Genomic DNA, 22,971 nt, shown 5'->3' on the forward strand with positions numbered 1-22,971 from the left:
AAAAACATGAAGTGACACAGGTCTGCGGTGACTGCCTTATCCCCAGGGGGCTGACTGACCTGGGTGGGAATAAAGGCATGATATTAAGACAAACGCTCTGTATGGCCATAGAAGCAGAAGAAAAGGGTGAAATAATCTTAGTAGCCTCCATACTTATGGATGCAACAGAGCTACCCAACGAGGAACAGGGTAAACTCGGGATTTCAGGGCTTCAGTTTTTCTAAGAGAGACCAGCAGAGGTGAAAAGGGAATACAGTGATTCAGGCTGTTCTGATTACTTAGTTGATTAGACTGAACATTGCATAATCATGCAGGGTTTTTTTTTGTGATCGGTACACTAAATGTCTCTCTGAAGGACATTAATACTGGAATGAAACTTATGCACTAAGTGGAATATGTAGCGTGGGTGTGAAACATTAAGGCACTTAAAACCAGCTTCCGAAATTGCAATATGCAGTACTCTAAAATGACCAAACTAGTAACATTTAAAGGGGAATTAATTAGTGTATGAAAGAGAAAAGGTTACGTTAAATCATTACAGTCTAGTCCAGAACAACAGGTACTGTTATAATGGTTATCTTACACCACAGTAGATGACCTACTCTGCAAACTCCAGCCTACCTTTCTCGCTGTTTCAAGCAGTGTTCCCAGATCATGAAAAGGAATGATTTTGCCTGCTGGAAAAATACACATCCCCACAAACAAAACAAAAGCCTTGGATACAAGGTTTGGCAGATAAAACATTTAAACAGTGACTTTATTAGTTACAGCTAAAATTCACATAGGTAGAGAATACGGCATTTAAGTTCAACCTGAACCCTCGAAGTAACACATACACCCCCTGCAAAAACAAATCCCTTCGTAGGTGCAGTTTTCACTTGGTGAACTGGTTATACCCAGGCCTTGAACAAAGCCCCCTACTTCATTAACTCCCGCTCCTATTTTAATGCTCGAGAGTTACATCCTCAGTAGGCTCCATTTTTAATTTCCCCTTATTTTGCTTCCACCTTACCTTATCTCTGAAATGTCCTGGGCCATACCTTACAAGAAAAGAACCAACCAGAACTAATTTGTATTCTGTTAACTCCCCAAACACACACAGTGATGTATTTATTTGGCTACATGTGCTGTGTCAGGTTGTGTCTGACAGGATCAGCCAGAGAAGAGACTGCCTTTGTGCTGGTGCAATCAAGATAAAGGAGGTAAAATAAAAGGCGTTTATGGGGCAAAAGTTGACACGGAACAATTGTATCTGCAGAGCTAGCACAGAATAGCCTTTTTTGCATCATGACACCAAAAATTATTCGGAACTCAATACAACCAGCCCATGTGAAATTCTGCCATATCAGACATCTTGGTCCTTATGCAAATACTCTGAAGCAAGCAAATAGCTACGGCTTAGACATAACATTTCTTTCAAAGCAACAGCCACACAGCTTCACACACATGCAGATTTACTCTTACATACATTTGGAGCCATCAAACACAAAACCTAACACAAGTTCAGCTTAGCAGAGTTGCTAAGTGACTAACAGGCTCCAACAGCACGTAGAAAGTCAATGTGAAGTGGGCACCAACACCCTCGGTTTCCCTTTGGAAAACGCCAGCTGGAGTCGAACCTCCAGCCAGCCCCGATAACGATGAATCACCATCGTGCTGTAATGTTGACCCGTGGGAAAGATTTTGTTTCAAACAGGTTTGATGGGAGTTCTGGAATATGAACGATCATGAGCGCATGAATCAGTTCTCACACACCACCTGATTACTATTTCAGAAAAAAAAAAAAAATCTGTTTAGAATTAGAAGTGTGATGGTTCCTGGCAAGAGAAAATTGGGTTTTCTTGACAGGAACTGCATTTTGGGGAACAGAGGGTTCTAGTATTACACAGCAGCACTCATCTATATAGTGCTGCCTGTAATATTCACAGGAGCCCAGGGACTGCTTGCAGGCCTAAAGAATACGGGAAGAAATGTCAGCTTCACCTCCAAAAAGAAGGGCATAACGATCAGTTTTATTAAGTGTAAACAAATAAAATACTGTGGAAAATACCGCAATAGTCAGGTTAAGCAGACACACACACACAAACGCTTAATTTCTATACAAAGGAAAAAGGCACACATCAAAATGGGATCATATGCACAATGTGTTTTATTAAAAATGCAATTGTACTTAAACAGTTTTATCATATGAAACCAAAATGATGGACCAACGCACATGTTGCCAACATGCAGGATCTGTACCAAACCATACATAACTCTAACAAGGGCACCTGCTGAGGTGGGATCTGACACAGCCCAAATCTCTCGGTTCCTTTGGGAGGGGAAGGTGACGCACCCTGCCCAGCTGGCCTGGCACAGCTCGAGCTGGCACACTGCTGCACCCTGAGCACCTCTCTGCAAGGAACAGCATTTGGTTCAAACGAACAGCCTTGTCCCAGCCCCTCCTTCCTGCCGCACTGCCATCCTCACCTTCTCCCTCAGAACTCCTCTATTCCCTCTTCCTTCCTCTCTTTGTTTTGGTGATTCAAAACTGCCATCAGTCCCCACCCACCCAGTCCTAAACTTTTCATGCCAGCAAGTCCTTAAGGCTCCACACCAGCTCCCCTAATGCATCAGCACAGGAACAGCTTGGCTTGGCTTAGTCCAAACAGCAGCAAACAAACCAAACCATCTCAGAGAAGCAAGCTATGAATAGCTGCAATCACAAAGGAAGGGTGAGAAAACCCAAGAGAGCGGCTCCACATTATCTCCCCGTGCCCTTCTTCAGCTCTGCCTCTCCCAAAAGTCAAATGCTTTGTGCTTAGCCCATCAGCAGCAGCCAAGATGCAAAGTTGCCTTTAATTTTTGTCTGTTAGAGGAACTTTTCAAGATGAAGGGACTGACCTAGAGAAGTATGTGGGCTGTTAAGAGAGCACATTTCATTAGCTACACTGTTTTAGTTGCTTTGACTCACCAGAGCATTACAAGTGAAGAAGGGAGCCACTGAAGTGAAATACCTTTAGTTTGCTGCTGACATCCTGTCCTAAGTCTCGAGGTGCATGCTATAGCAGCAGTCCTGACCTCATGCTTCTGAAGAATTTCAACTGAACATGCTTGAGAGCAGGATATTGGTAGCATCTGCGTAGCCATTACTCAAATCGTCCCGTCAAGAATTTACCTCCTCCTGCAGCTAATCTGGAGCCTTTATTAGAAAAGGATTAATTAAAATTAGTGGAAGTTATTAGCAGGATTGCTGTTATATTTTAGTAACAAGCATACGCATGCACACCATCTCAATTCAGAGAGCATAAAATTCTCCAAGAGCACACTGAGCCAAGCACTATGCGAGGTCATTTTATATTCCCAAACGGAAGGATGCTAGAGGAGAGCGAGCTAAGTGCTCTGCCCTGCATTATGCAGCCAGTGCAGGAGAAATGCGAATGGAAACAGGAGTCCCATTCCTTATGCCCTGCATTAATCTCTAAGCTACTTCAGGGTAAGTGGACTTCCAATGCTTTTCTGTTGAAGTACCTCAGGGCACAAGAAAGCAGTATGAGAATTCACATTTGCTCCTTTTACTGCAGACATTTCTTCCATTCTGTTGTGCGATATTCAAACTCTTTGAAGCTTGATCGATTTTAATGATACCCAAAGGCTGACATGAGTGTAACAATCGCATTTTTGAACACAATACAGAAGCCATGGTGTTGTTTACCATAGTTTAAAGACTTTCCTTCTCCACTTCAGGGCAAAAATTTATAATACGCTTTCATGTATCTACTAGGAAACGGACTGCAAATTATGTTAGTTTTTATACTGTTTCTTTGGAGAACATACTGTATCGGCTGTAAAGGAGGAACACTAGTCAGGTACTTCAAATACAACATCTGAAAGACAGTAAAATAAAAAGAACTAATTGATAAGAAAAAAAGGCAAGAACATCCATGATTTTATTACAAAAACACCCAGCAACTGTATTTAACACAAAAACAGTAACTGAGAGTCTCTTTTTATTTTTCTTTCAGTGTACATGCTCATTATTATTCCATTTAATTTACAGAAGGGCTATGTAAAATGAAATTAAAATTAGAGAGGAAACAAAAGGAAGGTTGAGGCATAGAATTTTCTTAGCAAGCAATGATCACAGGAGACAGCACAGATTGAACAGGGATTCAACAGGAGTGACACCTAGGGATAAAGGTAAACAGTAACTTTTTCCTTATCCATTAGATTCTCCATGGGGCGCTTTTGTTTCTTTTAGCAAAACAGTTTAGAGTATCACAGTAAACAGGAAGACTAAATGGCAAAGAACATCTCACACACACACCACATTTATCCCTGCTACTGGTCCAGGATCCAAAACTTCAGTTAACATTCAATTTCCTATCTCTCATTCATTGATAAACTATACAGGATTACACTGTACATGGAGTTAAAATTACAAAAATGTCATATTTACAAAATCTGTACACACATAGTAAAACTCACAAAATTGTCATCTATGTATCACAAGTTGCTACACCAAAATATTAAAAATGGGATAAAATTATACATTTCTCTTGTCCATTTTTAAAAAGGGTTCAATATTTCAAAGACAGACCACCTATTTCCCCCAAATAAGACTGGTAAGAGAACTAGAAACCTAAAGTATCCTCCTGGGATAAAATGTTGCGAGCAGCATCTCCCAACTAGAAAGAAGCCTATATCCTGTCTGCTGGGGTGGGGTGTGCAGTTAGCATATATGTACAGAAATGGTGAAACTACAATAAGGATGTCTTTGGCTAAACCTTTGGCATAAATTAAAATCATACATCAAAAGTTACAGAAAAGGTTTTCTTGGTGATGGCAGAGCTCGGGAATTTCTTTCTGAGATACCATTATATACAGCTTTTCTTTCTCTAAGGAAACAGAGTAGGAATAAAGGATTTTGGAACAGAGGCAAATGAGGCAACGCTATTTCTTCATTCAATTTTTCACTAGTATGAAAAATTGTATCAAACCTTTTCACTAAAACATAATTCAATCATAGAAATAACCTCTTCCAGAATTCTTTTTTGAAACTGCATATGAAAAAAAATTAGTAAACCAGCCATGGCAGAAAAAAATTGTTTCAGCATATCAAGTACATATTAGTGCAGGAAGGTGGATAAATTTGATCCACTGTATAAATAAGCTTTATGCGCAGCGTACATTAAATAACCATCACACCCCACTCACACCCAGTACACAGATGCTCCTCAGTGAAGATAAACGTTTATCAAGTAATTAAAGTGTATGTAGTGCAAATGTTACAACCAAGTATTATGCACATGCTACTTGCTTGGTTTTAAGTTACACAAAGATGTGGTGCCTGAAATCATGGACATATATACATCCTTGTCACACTTGGTACAATGTCCTAAGCCACAGAAATACCGATGTGTTTATATCTATATATACACACACACGTTTTCTTAAAATGTGACCACCACATCAATACAGTAACACAAACAGACTAAAATCAATACCTGCTTCCAGATGCTCCAAGGCTCAGAAAGTTTGTGCTTCTAACTCTTGCAGTCATTACGTGCCCCTCTTCCATTTCCCCCTCCTGCCAGCTGAGAAGGGGGGACAGTCTCTTCAGGTCTGTGCTGCATAGGATGAGGGCAACGGAGAGGAATAAACGACGGCACAGGCACCTAAGCTGCTTTCCTCCATCAACAGTTCCATGCCCCATGATGAAGGGTTGAGAGAATTTCCCCTCCACACCGCTCCTGGGTGGAAAGGCTTATTGAAAAAAAAAAAGAATCGTAACGTGCTTTCCATATTATAAGTGGCAGCAAATCAAGGCACGCTGTACTAATTTTGTAGCATTGAGATTAGCTGACTTTGCAGGGGATGCTCACTGGGGAAGGTCCGATGTTCTCAACTGGCTGCTGGGCCGCGTTGGGCCATACAGAGTAACAGAAGCTATGTGATTATTCTGCATCACCTGCAAAAGGACAGCAGGGAAAAAGGGAAATTAAAAGAATTGTACACCAAACAGAAACTCAGAACAGTGAAAATGACGAGCATGGAACTGATCTGCCTGAAAAAAAGAAATCCCAACAACAAAAGAAAGCAACAAGCTCTTGGCTAGTTCCTAAAAATGGGCTCTAGATTTCCATGACACATGTAAACACCAGCATGCTCCACCACTACTCAGAGCCGAGCACATGCATCTCCTGCTAGTACGAGTTCTAGGTGACAAACTTGAAGTTCCAGCTTTAACATGCAAATGTACAACCTCAGAGAAGAGATTGGAAAGTTGCCTGTTTCTGCCAATAAGCTCTAAAAATATAGCCACTCCCAAGCACTGGCTTTTATTGAAATGGGAAATAAGAAGCCAGTCATAATAATAGCAAACTCCTCATCATCTCTTGCTCAAACAAATATGAAAGTTTTTCTCCTAACCTCAAAGATCATTCGTTGCAGTCCAAAGCAAAAGGTTGACCCAAATGGGTTAGTGTTGTTCGGAGATGATGACCTGAACAGAAAAGAAGGGGGGGGGAAAAATGGATGTGTGAGGATCAGGAACTTCTTAGGCAATAACCACCACTCAGTAATATCAGGTAGATTACGGCATCTTTATCATGGCTTTCATCAAAAGAAAGTAAATCTAAGTTATGCAACACCATTGCTAGACTCCAAGCAAGCCAGAGGATACCTCTGCTTAATGTCACAGACCTGTTATTAATACACAGGGAGAAAGTAATCAAAAAGTGCCTAACAACCTCTACAGGAAAACTCTCTTTCACCTAACTCGAACAGGAAGAACCCTGAAAATAAACAGATACATAGAAAGAGAGAAGCACCATGTAATTTATTATAAATTATTTTTGTGCAAGATCCTTTCCCACTCTTCAATCTACTTTGTGTCTCAGCCTCTACCATATGTATTTACTATATGCTGTCTATTAATCCACTGGTTTTATCATGTTGAAAAAATTACCCTGTAAGATGCTGAAATAGAATAATCCAAATTTTATTAAACAGTGTTTTTCAAGATTAAGGTATCACTTGTCCTTCAGTTATTTCCGATATTTTTGGGTCATATATACGACAATGGTAGACTCCTGCTGACTGCAATGGATTTTAGATTACAGCCAAAAATATCCCTAGAAAATATTTACCTTTTGGCCTTTCTTGTAACTGGTCAGTTTCTCAGATCGCATGTCTGAGACATTTGAGATGTGCTCAGTAAAGCAAACTCTGGTTGAACTACTCTCTACAACACAGATGAAAAATAGAAGGGCTCTATGTAATCACTATTTCACCTCTCCTTCACTTTACATGGCTTCTGCTCTAATGATCTCCCTGGCATAAAACAGGAGTAAAGGGCAACAAAGGGCACAATGATTTAGGGGGGAAAAAGGGAAAAAAAAAAAAAATCAAAAACTCAAAATCATATGAAAGCCTGATGAAAATACCTTGTTTGGTATATCTCAAATTGCTGCAGTATTTTCACAGTACCTGTGACTTACACTTGTCCTGAGATAAAACATATTTTCATATCATAGCATAGAATAACTCTGCAAACAGATAACACCTCTTTAACCCAACACCCAGCTCAATCCCTGTAGAAACACAGCAAATGTAAGGACTATTCTATCTTCAGTCAGCCTAAAAGAACTGTAGGCCAACCACGTATGTTCATAAAAGCAAAGCTTCTTCAGACAGGCTGCTATCATATATACTACACACGGTGCTGTATGATGTCATGTTGTTGAAATGCAGGTGACCAGTATAAAAAAAATCTACACTATTTATTACACATAAAGAGAGATACTTCTTTATAATGCTGCTTAGCTCTTCTCTGGATTTTACAGTTCAAGGAGTTTTGGAAATGCTTTCATTCTGCATGTCAGTCTATTTCCTCTGAGAGCAGCTATCTAGTCTTGTTAGCGGTCAAAGAGCCTGAAGCTTTAAGAGCAAAGCAGCCCAAAAGTAACTGATGCACTAACTCTTCCTCTGCCGAAACTCATCCTCTGTTATCAGCTCAATCCCTGCCAAGCAAAATAGAGAGAGATCTTTACCTGTGAAGTACCACTGGCTTCTCTACAGGGTGCCCCAGAAGATCCTGAATACTGTCCCACTGTAAATAGATCAAAGACTTTGTGTTAAAGTGACGCACAGGAAAACTCTTCTTTTTACCTAGGAAGAGAGTCGTGTACATTTTTGTTTGTGACATGCTCATTTGTCAAATAAGATAGACGCCGTATTTACAGAAGTATTTTGTGACTGGAGCCATACTCAGTAATGGAAACTATCAATTACTACGGCCAGGAAAACCTCTCAGGGTTTATTCTCATTTTTGTCTCAAAATAGCTTTGAATTAGAATTATTAATATAAAAAAATTCTATGGGTCTTATGGGTAAAATGTAGCTGGAAAGTCTTGTAGCATTTCAGGGACACCTCAGAACAAAGCAGCTGTGGGAACCGTCAACAAAATACCTCTTACATACCTTTGCAGAGGGAAAAATAGCATCGTTGCTACCTCTCCCAAAAGTCTTTCCTTGATTTTAGCAACAAGTTTTGAAAAGAAGAGGAAAGCCGCACTATTTAACAATTGGGAATGTCCAGCAGTTTTCGTCACTCTAAGAAGACTTAATAAGAAGCTGCAGTTTCACACACAAGGCGGAAATAAGTCAAAGCACTGAAGGATGTAAGTAATTCAAACCAAAAAGCAAAGGATGGCAGCTTCTAGGTTGCTGACTCCAATTTTTTCTTCCCAGCATGGGACCCAAAATTCACCAAGGAAAGCCTTTATTTGGCACCCCAGGAGCCAAGAGAGCAGCACTGACCCTGGCTGAACGTTAACTGTAGAGACACTGCTGAACACAGTTTTTGAGAAGTTTTTCAACTTAATGTAGCTCTCAAACGTGCAGCAGCAACTGCCCAGCTGGGAATTTCATTTAGGCGGTAAGGCTATACAGTCTTCAAGGAGTCCGCTGTCAGCAGGAGGTGTCACACTGGCAGTGACATTTTTGTAAGGCCTGCCGCTGCCTGAGAAACGTCCCATTACTGGCACCCTTCAGAAGAAAGCGGAAGGGCACTGGACCTTCTTGGTTAAATACTACATGTCTTCAAGAGCTACATTAAGTAGAAAAGCTCTGAAAATTGTGTTTAGAAACACCTCTTCCATCTAACATTCAGCCACCACTGCTATCGCTTTCCCATATCACTTATTTTACTGTTCTATTTCTACCTGCAGCTATCTTAAAATGCAAAGCATGCAATAATGCAGTAATTTAGTTTACTTGAAGCATGCTATTACGAATGCCTTCAATCCTTAACACAACAAAATGTTTAAACCACAAAACATACATTAACTTTTGGCCTTCAACTTTTCTTTTTTAAAACAACACAATACAACTGCTATTTCTTCATAGTGTATCGCAAATTCAGCATAGGTCATTCAGATAATTTAAGAAAAGAAGGACAACATTGAGTTCTGCACAGACTTACCTTGCTGTATGTTGTACATGTTTCTGTCTGTGAATCAGCACTATCTATGAAAGAAAAAACAGAAAAACCTTTATAGTTTATACTTGAACAGTCTCCTATATAATCCTTTATTTTGGGAGGTTAGTTCAGATAGCAGTAAACATACAAGCATTAGATCAGTTCATATACAAGTTTACCAGCATTTACTAGCAACCAGAATTGTCAGCAACATTGATTAAATGCCAGTTAAGGTGATGAAACAAACCTGCCTATTTACAGCAAGTTCCAAGTTCTAACCCTATGTGTTTAAGCTGTAGTCTTACATAGAAGAATGTCAGTGTAAAAGAAAACTACATCTCTTTGCACTGAGTTAACATGCCCAGCACAGCCACTCATTGAAATAACATCATGTGCCACTCATCAAGTCCAAACACTCCATTGCACTTGGAAAGGAAGCTGGCTAAAACTGACAGCTTGAGACTCAGGAGCCGGCAGGCCTGAAATCAGCTCAAATGCCACTCTTTCAAAAACAAAGATAGCAGAGAGCTTGGGAATTGCAGTCTACCTATTAAATAATAAAAAAAGCTGCAGGTGAGGACAGCATTGCATTTATGCTTACAGTCTTAAAAAGAAATTGTTTGCTGGTGGTTTCAAGCACTGTTTCATACATACATTTGGGGACTTCTGAATACAGAAAGCACCTTCCTGAAGCAGTGGGAATGGACCTAGACACTAAACAAGTCAAACATAGCAAATGGTCTTTAATTTGATTGAAACCTCCTCTGTATTTTCCACCTGCTAAATAAACATGCTCTCTTTATGCTGAAAGAATTCAGTGTCTGTGCAACTTGAACTCTGGCTGTCAATTTATTGTCTGAAGTTGAACTACAAAAGGGAGTTAATAAAGCTGCATCAGGCACTGCTACCAGATGGAAGAAGACGGGCTCTTCATAAATTTTATAACATTTGTTTACAACTTGCTACGTGTTCTGAACATAAGCTAGAGACCAGAAAGGTGACTTTAAAAAAAAAAAAAAAAGCAAACAAAACCCAGACACATTCAGAAGAGATTCATGGTACTACTTGAGGTGAATAAAAAAAATCAGAAATGAATGCCTTTGATGTACTGCACAATAACCTAAGGGAAAATAACTTAAAAAGTGAGAACTTTCATGCTTATTTTCTTGGCTGAAGTACAAATCAACTTTCATATAAGCTTGTATATACAGACATTGTTTTTCCAGGTTTTTATTCCTCTACATGCTCAAACTGCTGCGACAGCCACAGGAGAACTGCACTTTACACAGGGAAGTGCTTTCAGTGAAAGCCAGTCAGAATGAGGAAAGCATCCCTAGCCAAAACCTAGCCAGCATCCGATATTCCCTGGATAATCAAAATACACACTTTCCCAGTACACCTGTTAATTCTTACATTAAAGAAGTCTACCTCGATCACTGCGATCTTCAATCAAACAAGGTTCCCCATGCTTTTTGAGATTACTCACATGCACAGAGCTGGGCACATCTTAGTATCTTGTGGACTCAGCACTACTGATTATATATATTTTTTTTCAAGTAGAGATTTTCAAGTGAACACAACAGACATACTTTGTCTACAGCACATAAAGCCAACATATTCTGGATGTTTGTTCCCATTCCCAGCTAAACCAGTTTATATTAAATATCACAAATAAGCCTTTCAAGAGCGAGCTCAGCATTTAAAAGTTCAACAGTGGACTGGACAGACCAGCTCAGACTAACACTGCCTTACAGATTTTGAGCCTCCAGGTACGAGGTAATTGATTTTAGCAGAGTGGCAGCATTACAGAAAGTTAGTGATGTTGCAGCTAAATATTCGTGTGATCCAGGTAAGTAAACAAGGTAGTGTAAGTAAAATCAGAGAACTGCTAACTTGTCCTGAAGTATCTTTTTCACTTAAATAGAAACCTAACCCCAAAATTTCTCCTCTGTCTCAATGACTTTCACTGTTAGCATCCTCTGATAATGAAGGATGCATTAGAAATGAAAACTGATCATACCTCCCCTTTGAGCATTTTGTGGTACATGCCCCCTGAAGCAGGACAACAGATGAACTACTCACCTCGCTTAATGACTAGTGGAATCTTGAATTCACAGCGATGGTAACTAGAAAGTGCAAATCGTAAAGCTATTAGAAAACAGAAAAGCCAACATAAACTGCATAGCACAAACTTAGGGCTCTTAATAACCAGTTCAATGAAAAGTCACATGAATAATAACATGAGAGTCTCAATGCTAACAGATTAAGAAAAGTTCTCATTTCTATTTTCTACATCAAAAAAGGCAGCAGCCTGGGAATGTCCTAACACAATTTTCTAGAGGACACAAAAGGTCCTTCAGCACAAATTACTCTGCTGTTACACAGAATGGATGGAGAAATATTCAGCTTAGAAACAGTTCTATAGATTTCTCTGTCACTAACACTAACTGCTTTAATCAGACATCCAATCACTTCTTCTTTAACTCATATTCCTCCTCTAAAGAGTTTACATTTAAAAAGTATTGAAAAGATGTTCAGAAGGAGAAGATAATTTTTTTTTTTTTTTTTAATCACTAACTGAAATAATGTCAGGAAAAAACCAGCAGCCTACCTACCAGTAAATGGACACTCTTGCTAATATGAAGTTTGCCTCTAGCAAGAGAGTTTGCACATTATAGCTGGACCAAGAACTACCTTACCTCATTTACTGCTTTAAGACATACTTGACAATATAAAGGCATTTAGAAGTAAAAAGAAAATAATAAAAAAAGTGCTAATAATGATGGCTGAAACCTCCAAGGGTTACCAGATACACCAAAGACACTCCAGAAAAAATACTGGAATTCTATAAAGGGAACATAAGATTTCCTTTTCAGATGTTTTAAAATACTCTGAGAGATCAGTTCTTTATACTCACATGTTAAAGTTGTAATGACCAGGATAATTTGTATGCAGGACAAATTTCTTCACCTTGTGAGTGTTTGCATCAAAGAGAATATCCTGTTGAAGAAAAAAATAGACAGACATGAAGCAATTTGGATAGAGGAAGGTGGCTTTCCCAAACTAACCTGAGATTAGTTACAATAGGACCTGTATATAGTGATACGTATCTATCTCATTGGAACCGAATGGAACTATGGAAAGTAGTATTTGAAAATGAGACTATTTCTAAATTCAAATAAACGCACATTTCCTCCAGCACTGACTCACAACTGCAGTTTCATTTGCTAATGTTGGCAAGTTTTCTAAGGAGGTCTCGTTTTTCCTGCATGTTATTTACAGTAACGTAGACTAAAGCAAAATAGCTGTAAGGAGGGACGTGAAGGTTGAACTACATCCCACAGCTCGGCAAACTTTCACAATTGGTGTTACGGCACACCTATCTCAGTTCTGTGGGACAGGAGCATGGATTTCAGAAACAAGAACTAGTATACCTGTGCATCAGGCATGGCAGAGAGAAAACCTAAGAGAATGCAAAAGCGCAAACAAAGAGCCCTCCGTCCACTGGTGGAGATGATAAAACGTTACTGATTGAATTTGCAAGTGCTAGAGAAAGTCAGTGTTATTTTTCATATCCAGAGATTCCTAAGGCAGCAATCAAGAGTTTTGCAGTCTCTCATTTCCCACAGCCTTTAGCCTTCTGAAAGGACTGCTGTGTAACTAAATCAAAACTTTACATGAATTTGTTTTATACAAGCTTCCCACTCACCACTCCAAGTGTGAAATAGTTGAAGAAGTAGTCATTGCACTTTGATGGGACCTGCTTATGGGGCGAGGGCGAATGGATTTTCATCTGCAAGAAACACATTTTTCAGATGTATTTAATAACGCTCAAAGATGAATGCCATTAACAACATCACTACATTCAAACAAATTGCCATAATCTTATCTGAAGCCCTTGTTCAAACACGTAAGATACTGTGCTTCATGACAGGACTATCGGCTGCTTGCAGTGGCACAATGACACATCAGATTTTTCTTTTTTAGTTATCTGAAGTAAAAGGTTTACTCATATCCTGCTATGTAAAAACATCAGGAAAGGATCAAAGTATATGCTGAAGTTATTTTACATAAAATATAATTTAAAAAAAATAGGCAGTACACACTTGCTAAGGCTCATTTGAATTCAAAAGGGCTCCCATTTTTATCAGTTTTTAAACCAGTTAAAATGATGCAATTTTATATATTTTTTTAAATGTAAACAGATTTGCACAGATTTAGCTTAAAAAAAGCTTTTTAAAACCAAATTCTATAATGGTTCATCCTGGTCTATTATGTGTCAAGTGAAGCACTCATAATTTGTGCTACATGGCAGTTTAATTTCACTGGCCTTGCAAAACGCAGGCCCTGTGATTAAACTGAGACAGTACTGAACAAACTCCTGTGCCTGAATGAATTCCCTCACCTTATCTTCGGACTTGTAGAAGACTTTGTGCGGAGACCCCAAGGTGCTCAGCACATCCTGGCACGAATCACCAAAGTACACACAACGCTCAAATACCCGCATCTTGGCATCGGCTAACACACCCGGGCCACAACCTGAGGAATGGAAAACAACTCAAAATTCATCCTTCCCGATCAGAGACTACATCAGCAAAGCAATACCAAAAGCTTAGCATTCCTCTGTTTATCACAAACCAAACAGCTGCATTCTTTAGACAACGGTGCCAAACTAAATTTAACCATTTATTTCGCAACAGTTTAAACATTTCTTATCGAAGTGATGTACGTGCTGACTGTTGCACAGATCCCCATCTCAACCTCCAACTTCAGCAATGCTATCTTCACTTCCTTGCCATTCACGTGAACGTGACTTGTCTTCCTAGCCAGTCTCAATTTGATCAGCTAGTTATTCGCAGTAAGTACCAGGAATTACTTCTATCCCTAAAATATTCTACTTTAGCAGCTAGAGATGTATCTAAAAAAAAAGTAAAGCCCATAAAGTGAAATTCCTCATCCATATTAACTGTATCAGAAAACATACATTCTTTACTCAAGATTCCCATAGCTTATTAAATCAATAGCAAGTATGTTCCTATGCAAGCAATGTTAAAAACAGATCTTATTGAATAGCGATTACATAGACGAATTGCTGACATACGTTACCAGATGTTAAGAAATGGAAAGATCTTACAGTTTGTGACCCCATTTGCTTTCAGGAATGCAGCATCTTACATTTACGAGAATGCATGTACACGTATGCAGCAGTTATTGCAAAAGACAGGATGTGCTCTAAATACACACTTAGCTTTTCTCACTATGCATTATTTATGTACCTAGTTACCCAATAAAATAAATCAGAAAAATCCGATTGAGTCATCCTTGATTTCTTAAGCCGAGTTACTTCAAATTAATACACTTGCAGAGAAACTTGTGCTAGAACAGGTGTATAATATGTTCTACAAAGGAGTTTCTGCAAACTTTAGCAAGACAAGAACAGCACGTGTCCAAATTGCCTCTCTGCAAGTTGTAGTCTGAACATTAGTGATATATTTTAATAATTATCTTATTCATCGACAACATTTCCTTTAAGCTGCATATATATAGTTTTAACTAAACTTGACACTCTACCTTAGAAGTGTCCAATTTCTCAAAATCATTTATATTATTATGATGTTATAGCTAACTCCTTCCCTAGTACACGAGGATATATGTTCCCTGTCCTAGGCAGTTCTCCATTATCTTCCTCTGCAAAGAGAGAAGCAAAGTAACTTGAAAACATCTGCTCCATTTTTATTCATAGTTTTTTATTCTTCATCTTAAATTTTCTCCTTTTTAACCTTTGCATTATTGCGAATGTATTCCAAGTGTTTTCTCAGTATACATACAGCCAGTAATCAGAACAGGTCAAAAGTCAAGCCTGCTAATGAAAATTGTTAAAGATATCTCAGTATTTTTTCTTAAAAGCAATGTCAAGTCTCAAATTATGGTGACTGAATGAGGCTCCTTTGCAGTCATCATATCTTCCCCTAATTTCTAAGCACCACCCCCGCCTCTGAAAGCACACACAAGGAGAAGGTACTCATCAGCCTCTGTCACCTTCACTGCCATCTCCTGCAGCAAATGAAAATGGAACTGAATTTAAAGTGCAGTCTAAGGCTGCAGCATTGATGTAGTCTCTTGCTGGCACTTTTAAAAGCCTTCCAGAATTAATCACAAAAATATCATCATCATACAGCTCACTGGAATCTCAGAAAACGCACATGTGTACATAAGGTTTCTTGACTTCTCATGGCTTTTTTTCAGTGATGTACTTGCATCTGTTTTATTCTACACATACATCTGGAGACAAATTCCACTTCTGCAAACAGTCTCTAAGGACTCGGAACTACCGAGGACAGGGCTACAGTCCTCTGATTTCTCCAGGGCCAGGGAAATGCAGCAGCAGGCAGACTCACCTTCACAGGGTTTTTTTTTTTTGCTTTTGTTTCCAATAGTTCAAAATAAGGTATATAGAACACTTTGAAACCACCTGTAAAAGCATCACAAATAATCTGTGCTTAATTTATACAGGTTTACCCCTCTTTTCCTGAGGAAAGCAGCCAGCGCAATGTTCTGAGTGTCACTAATACCTGCAGTGAGTAGGCGAAGCCGTAAACCTGAGGGTCCAGTTCCATCTCTCAGAACATCAACGTTCTCAGCATACACATTACCAAGGAAACAGCTGAGAGGCATCAAGGGAGCCCTGAAACGAATCATACAAAAACGTGCATAGGATTCGCTTAATCTTCAAATTTTACATTAACAAGCCGGTACCAGTTCACTGGAACAGAGCACGTTAATTTTGACAAAGCTGCATTTAACTCAGATGAAGATTAAAAGTTACATTACACAAAAGGATCAGAAAGTCTGGGGAAAAAGGAAGAGGAACAAGGCAGCACTCAAATGCAGGAGTACTTTACTACTACTGAAACAAACAGCAAGTTTGAAAGACTCCAGGAATTACAGAAACTGTATCTAGCCTTTGGATACCTCCTATGAGTACGTGTTATCTCAGACTTCTCTCAGGGAAAATGGAAGTTACACAGTTTTTAAAGATACCTACTCCTTGAATTAGGCATATCCCCCAAACTCAGCAGAAAAGCCTCTCCGTGATGCTCTCACTGCTCTTGGGAAGGTGCTCCATAGCCCAGAACATGAAACCAGCTTGTGCAGATACACCACAAACAATTGTGCTGCTTTACTGGGAAAGTTCTCATTTTAATTCAACTACAATAACATTTGAGAAAATAGTAACAGCCCCAAGTAAGATATTTTCAATAGAAGGGCTGCTTTTTTGTGTATTAGTTTGTATACGCTCTGTAAAATTCATTGTTCTTATGAGAATTTCTCCTCTGTGTGAATGACTTGAGCCAAAAGTCAGGCTTTGAGCTCTCACACGCACAACGGAGCCCCATGCAACAATCAGTGCTGTCACCAAAGCCCACCATGTCACAGATGGGCACAGACAACAACATTTTTCTGAAGTGCACTTATTTCTAATTAGGAGACAATGTCTGCATAAACAAGGTTCCCTCCCTTCTGAGCAGTAATCCAAGGATGTGTTAATCTTCTCCTGGCATTAAAACACAACTGTCTCTGCAAAAACTACCACCTTATCAGTTTGGGTATTTATAAGCTGAAAGGAAGAATTTACAGAAGTGCTTTCGATTTTTCCTTGAGTAAGGAACCCCAGGAACAATCTTTTTAGAAAGAGCAAAACATCAGATGTTGTACAATAAATTACTGCTTAGAAGAAGACAGAATACAATACCATAGAAAACATTAACCATATTAAAATATAACTATTCCATTAGTATTAAGGCACGAAGATTAGGTTCCTCAGAATAATAAGTTCACCCAGGTAACTGCAAATATATTGAATATAGCTAGATTATGCACATAGCTTAAGCCTGAAAATACATATTTTATTATTTTTGTATAGCGAGAGAGTTTAAGACCCTTGGTAGGACCTTGCCATGACATACACAGTACCAATACGCTACAAAATTACTGATTGCCTACACCAAGTTTGATTTGTCCAGGGAGAGGTCATTAGCACGCGAACAAAATCTAGAGTTAGAATAGCCTAACTGCATCTCTTACTAGATTCACTATATTTCCTCCTTTACTTAATGAATTCATTTTCAGGTCAATTGAATTAGCCTACTACAGCTGAGCCAAGGTGATTTTATAGCAACATAAATCAAACCAACATTTGATTATAACATCTGAGGACAACGCCTATGGAAATTTGAAAGACGTTGGTATCTAAGGGCACTCTGCACACTACCAAATTCATAAAAGACCCAAACTGAACTAAAAAAAGTATATGATTATATTTAGCATTCACAAAACTCTAAATAAATGAGGAAGAAAAAGGATATTCTAAATGATCAAAACAGCACGACCAGCTGTACATACTTGGTATCCTGCAGACTGTTTCCGTTGTAGATGTACATACGTTTCACAGTCGCACCATGTGGAATTTGCAGAGAGGCTAGACCATGGGCAAAGTTAGGCTGTGGATATACAAGATCATTCTTGTTACAACATGACACAGTAGACACTTCAGGTCAAAGTTATAAATTACATTAGAAATACAGTATATGCGTACCAATTCAGGTAAGTCTCTAGCCAAAGACAAGGAGGAAAAACAACAACAAAAAAGATGGTGTTTCTTTACATTACACCACTCCTGGATACCCAAGCCGGGGTGAAATGCTCGCTACATTTATCCACCAAAAGATGGCACTAGTCTGACAATTAGCTATGGTGCATACTGAGAATTCAAGTTTTCTTGGTTTGATCACTGGGAACTAGCAATATAAAAGTATTTGTACTGATAAGCTGTATTTAAGTTCTAAGAAATTGGCTATCTTAGAGGTAAAACTTCTTTTTTCTTTCCCACTGCATTAATTTCAGCCTTTTAACATTTTTCTAGTTTGTAAAATGCCTTTATCTGATGAACAGAGACTCATTCATTAAATAGATTTTCTGCTCTCATCATCACCACACTCTTACACATACTGTTTTGATAGGGATTTTGAGTGTTCTCATCAAATACAAAGTGTGCTAAGGAAGTCAGAGTCATTCTTCTAGTGCAGCAAGAGCTTATTTCTTTCAACTCTGAAGATGACAGGACCTTCTTCAAGGCTGTCAACATACTTTGCTGGCGCTGGACAGAAAAGAAACTAACTTTGTCACAAGCAGTCAACAAAAACAAGATGCACAATATGCAAACTATTATCTTGGTCTACTTTAGCAGGACATCACGTAAGGTAAACACAAAAAGTTATTCTTAGGAAAAAAAAAGTTAACCCACAGCAATGACTTCCACTGCTGTAGGTATTTAGAAGGGAACCTCCAGTACTTAGCAAATCTAGAGATGCCCTGATTTCAATCCTCCTCCTGAATTTGCCCAGAACACGAACACCTCAAAACACAGCTTTCTAAAATAGTCAGATTTTAGATTACTTTTTAACATACTTATGCCTTAGCAACAAAGAAATCTTCTCTAGAGCCATGGAAGTGCCTGGGCCATATATGCCTCATTTCTTAACAGAAACAGTGTGAGCAGGTTTTCATGTTCTCCTCACCTGCAGTTTGTTACCAGCTATATAAAAACCCCAAAGTTTTCTTCAGAGTTTTTTCATTTCCATAAGCAGAGATTACACTGCTTTGCTAACTAGTTTAGCATTCCTATATGATCCTCTCTGAACTGGAAAGATTTTGACATCTTCAAATTTCATTTCACTCTTCAGTCTTTCCTAATGTTCCTCCCTGAAAGGCTCCACAAGTAGTCATCTTCCCTGTGGACTGTTTCATACTACTCCGTTTTCTAAACTCTCCTATTTCTACCTATTCATAATCCTGGGGAGAATTTCGCCTTTCACTCTGTGAAAACAACCTTTTACTAACCTCATCTGAACAACTGGATGAAAGACTTTGAGAATGCAAAATTATTTTCTCCACTGTTCCGGCAGCTATGAAGAACTGTGTCATCCCCAAGAATCACACTATGTCCCCCTCAAAGCATATTTGCACCAAACATTCTGTAAGTATCCCTAATTATTTTCTTAGTTAACTGAACCATGCACCAAAACAAGACACACAGATGCAATGGCTAAAATTGACTCTAGCAGTTTTATTTTAACGTCTTTTAGTTTTCGGCAGTCCTGCAAGGAGCAGGGAGTTGGACTCGATGATCCTTACGGGTCCCTTTTGACTTGAGAGATGCTATGGTTCTATGATCTTTTCAAATCTTTGGTATAACAATTGACTTTCTTAGCAGCTCGGCCATTTCATTCATAAATGCCCTGGGAACTCTTGCATGAAAAGCAACTACTCTTTGTTGGGACATTCCTTCTGCTTGGCTTACTAGGTTTCTATTTACCTTCCAATATTTCTGAAACCCAACTGACCTTCACTACTGCTAAATAGTAACTTCCCCTGGTTACCCCCTGTTCTCTCACATGTCAAAACACAACTACTAAAGTACTAGGCTGTGACATAAAAACACGTGTCGTCACATTGGTTGATTTCTCCCACTTCGTTTTGGCTCTTTATATGCTGCTCCTTATTTTAATACAATACAGCACGCATTCTTTTTGACTGATAAGCCTAGATAATACAACTGAGAGCGTTTCCATCCTCACACAAAACAGGTTATACATACATTTTTGTTAGTATAGGTGGAAATCACAGAAGACCCGATCTTGTTTCCACTATAGACAGTGATTTCCAAAGGTTTCAGAGAACGCAGTAATACGTTCAATTATTCAGTAACTCATCCGAACATTTGGTGAATATGCAAACAGGCATTACAAACAAAGCTCATTCATTTGGCTTTCTAAAAGCACTCATACTGAAGGACACTTAAGATGAAAATGTATTTTATGAACTCTGTCCTAGTTTAGTTGCGTAATCACTTTGATGAGATTCAAAAATATCTGATAAGAGAGCAGCCTTCAAGTAGATTGCTTAATATTCATGTATTTGCATAGACAGCGCTCATATTTTTAGAAGACTCCTTTCAACAACAGAATTGCTAGTCCCAGTTCATGATGCAAGCAAAACCTCTAAGCATATGCCTTCTGCTAAAAGGAAGAAAATTTTTAACTTCGAAATGATTACATAGCATGAATAAGAGCACAACTGAGGAGTTAAATTCCTTCCAAATTACTGGTTTCTTTTGCTTGCAGGCGAGACACGCTGTAGGTGATATTTTGCAAGTACCATAGAGGCAAAAAGACTATCCATTAACTAAGAATGATTGCTGACCTCGTACTTCGGAGTTTCAGTCCAGGAGTCTAACTGAAAAGAAAACGACAGTCCTCTGAAATTGAGGTGAAAGAGTTGCTCAGCTGAATTATACACTAAAAGGGAAAAGAAAGTAAAAACAGAGTTACCAAAATAAACTAAGAATTCTCCAGTTCAGATCTAACAGCACTTTCATCACCTCAATGAATTTACTACATCTCAAGATGCAGAAGGAGCGCAATTACACAGGACAATAATAGTTTTGCTTTTAATTTGTTGCAGTAGAAACATAGCAGTAAGAGAAACCTTAGATTCATTAGAGCTGCCTATGCGAGCCTGTAGGCACTAACCTATCCCTAATGATACAATTATACAATATGACACAATCAATTATACCTTAATATGCCTAAAGTAGTTTAAACAGCCACTATTAGTACAAAACAATTCTGTTCATTGTTACACAAAACACTTGTACAATATTAACCAGAAAGTCTTTTAGACAGATGTGCCCAGAACGCTGATAAAATCCGTATTTCACACCACCGGGAAGCACGTTCCTGAGTGGGAGCTCACAGGTACCTCCCTGCCACTTCCACCTCCCTTCCCAAGAGGAGCTCCCACTTGCATGCCCCGGTTCAGCTACCTGCATTCCCGAGTAATATGGCACAAGAAGGAAATGCTTCAGACACACAGGTCCTAGGCCATTTACAATGATAATTAAAAATAGTATCACCAGAAACACCAGCCGATCCGTCAGCTTTTACAAGAGCAGTAATAAATTAGAACACGCACAGACTTCCAGCTGTCATCATGTCATGAGATATCCTGATTTATTGCAATAAACTGCACAACATCAACTACAAACAGCAATAAAAGTCATCCCAGTACTTACTCTAACAACACATACTGTTTTGTGAGACTGTAGAAAGCTTAAAAACAATCCCAGGCGACTGGGAGCTTGGGGACAGCTTTGGGACTGATGTTACCAAACTTCAACCTGTGCCCAGTAGCCACTGGGGGGAACACAGTGTTCTTGTAACACACAGAAGCTGGTTCATTTGCAAAACAGGTTGAAAACAGCAGAGGCAAAAAACAATAAAGAAACACTCCAACAAGAGAAGCTGCTTTCCTCCACTTTACCAAAAGGAAATTGGTTCAATATTCCCTTTTTTTCTTACAATTTTATATTTAAGATGACATAGCATAGAGAGGAAATGCATATAAATTTCTGCCCCCCAAGTGCCTTTCAAATGTTCAACTTGAGACATGTCACAAGCTATCTGGACAATGCCAGACCGCCCAGGATAGAAAAATAATAGTTGAGCAATAAGCATTAAGCTTTCAAAAGTGATCATTTGCCTTTTCTGCAGAATGTGCTGGTTAAGAGCATTTTCCCTGCTTGTCACTCAAAGGAAAACGTGTGGGGAGAGGGAAATGTTTTGATCTGCAGGAAAATTACACAAATCTCTCTCATGTGGTAAATTATGATGCATCTTTTCCAAAGCCCACAGCCAGCTGGAGAAGTGTTTTTCCCCTAGTCATGCCAAATGTGATATCTGATTATATAAATCGCATCAGTTCCCATCCCCTGCAATGTTTGTTGATGTTTAGGCTTAAAGGGCAAGGAATGTTTTTATCCTTACCATGTGACTGAACAAGGTAAGCCTTTTTTTCTTTTTAATTACTACTTTTTAAAATTTATTTACTACACAGGTACCCTGCAGAATAATTCCACTCTATAATTGCTGATAGAAGCAAAAAGACTGCTGCTTTGCTGCTGCACTCTGGGTGAAGGAAGGGGAGAGAGTCTGCCTTCCAGGAAAGCAGCAGAGTGTGACCAGCTGGAAAATGTTTCTGTAGAGCAGGACGGGACAAAGCCACCGACACCAGCAAGCCTGCAGAACAGACACAGTCCTGATAAAAGCAGAGGCAGATCCAAAAGTCAAGTCTTCCTGGTATCAAGCACAAGACTTTTCTGGTACCTGAGGGAAGCCTGGGCAACCTCGGAAGTCTCCGAGAGTTACAGAGCTAGGAGACAGGAACCCCACTCCCATCCTTGCAAGGCCACTGCGGCAGGAGGGACGGATGGTTTTTTTTTTACTTCTACCTTATGACTTCAGTTCAATCCCACAGCCCTTATCCATGCTGAATGGCACTTCGGCAAACAGCCACATCCACGAGGACTCGGAACAGGATGTGATTTCAACAGAACCACTGGCAAGAGCAAGCACTCCCCAGCAGGAGGTCAGGTCAGAGAATCATGGAAA

General features: G+C 39.1%; 1 protein-coding gene across 2 annotated transcripts in view; it reads right to left on the reverse strand.

Annotated features, from left to right (window-relative positions):
• Nucleotides 1-3,971: 3,971 nt before the first annotated feature.
• The window catches only part of PHAF1 (phagosome assembly factor 1), a 35,645-nt gene continuing 16,645 nt past the window's right edge, over nt 3,972-22,971 (reverse strand). For both annotated transcript variants that reach the window (XM_050903938.1, XM_050903937.1), the window contains 11 exons: nt 20,726-20,820; nt 17,867-17,964; nt 16,036-16,148; nt 13,869-14,002; nt 13,173-13,256; nt 12,381-12,463; nt 11,546-11,589; nt 9,467-9,510; nt 8,034-8,092; nt 6,412-6,484; nt 3,972-5,950 (listed from right to left, as the gene is read on the reverse strand). In XM_050903938.1, the coding sequence (XP_050759895.1) occupies nt 5,861-5,950; nt 6,412-6,484; nt 8,034-8,092; nt 9,467-9,510; nt 11,546-11,589; nt 12,381-12,463; nt 13,173-13,256; nt 13,869-14,002; nt 16,036-16,148; nt 17,867-17,964; nt 20,726-20,820 (917 nt within the window). In that variant the 3' untranslated portion in view covers nt 3,972-5,860. The remainder of the gene's footprint in view (nt 5,951-6,411; nt 6,485-8,033; nt 8,093-9,466; nt 9,511-11,545; nt 11,590-12,380; nt 12,464-13,172; nt 13,257-13,868; nt 14,003-16,035; nt 16,149-17,866; nt 17,965-20,725; nt 20,821-22,971) is intronic.

The sequence above is a fragment of the Gymnogyps californianus genome, chromosome 12 (assembly GCF_018139145.2).
Source record: "Gymnogyps californianus isolate 813 chromosome 12, ASM1813914v2, whole genome shotgun sequence".
In the NCBI taxonomy this organism is placed as follows: domain Eukaryota; kingdom Metazoa; phylum Chordata; class Aves; order Accipitriformes; family Cathartidae; genus Gymnogyps; species Gymnogyps californianus.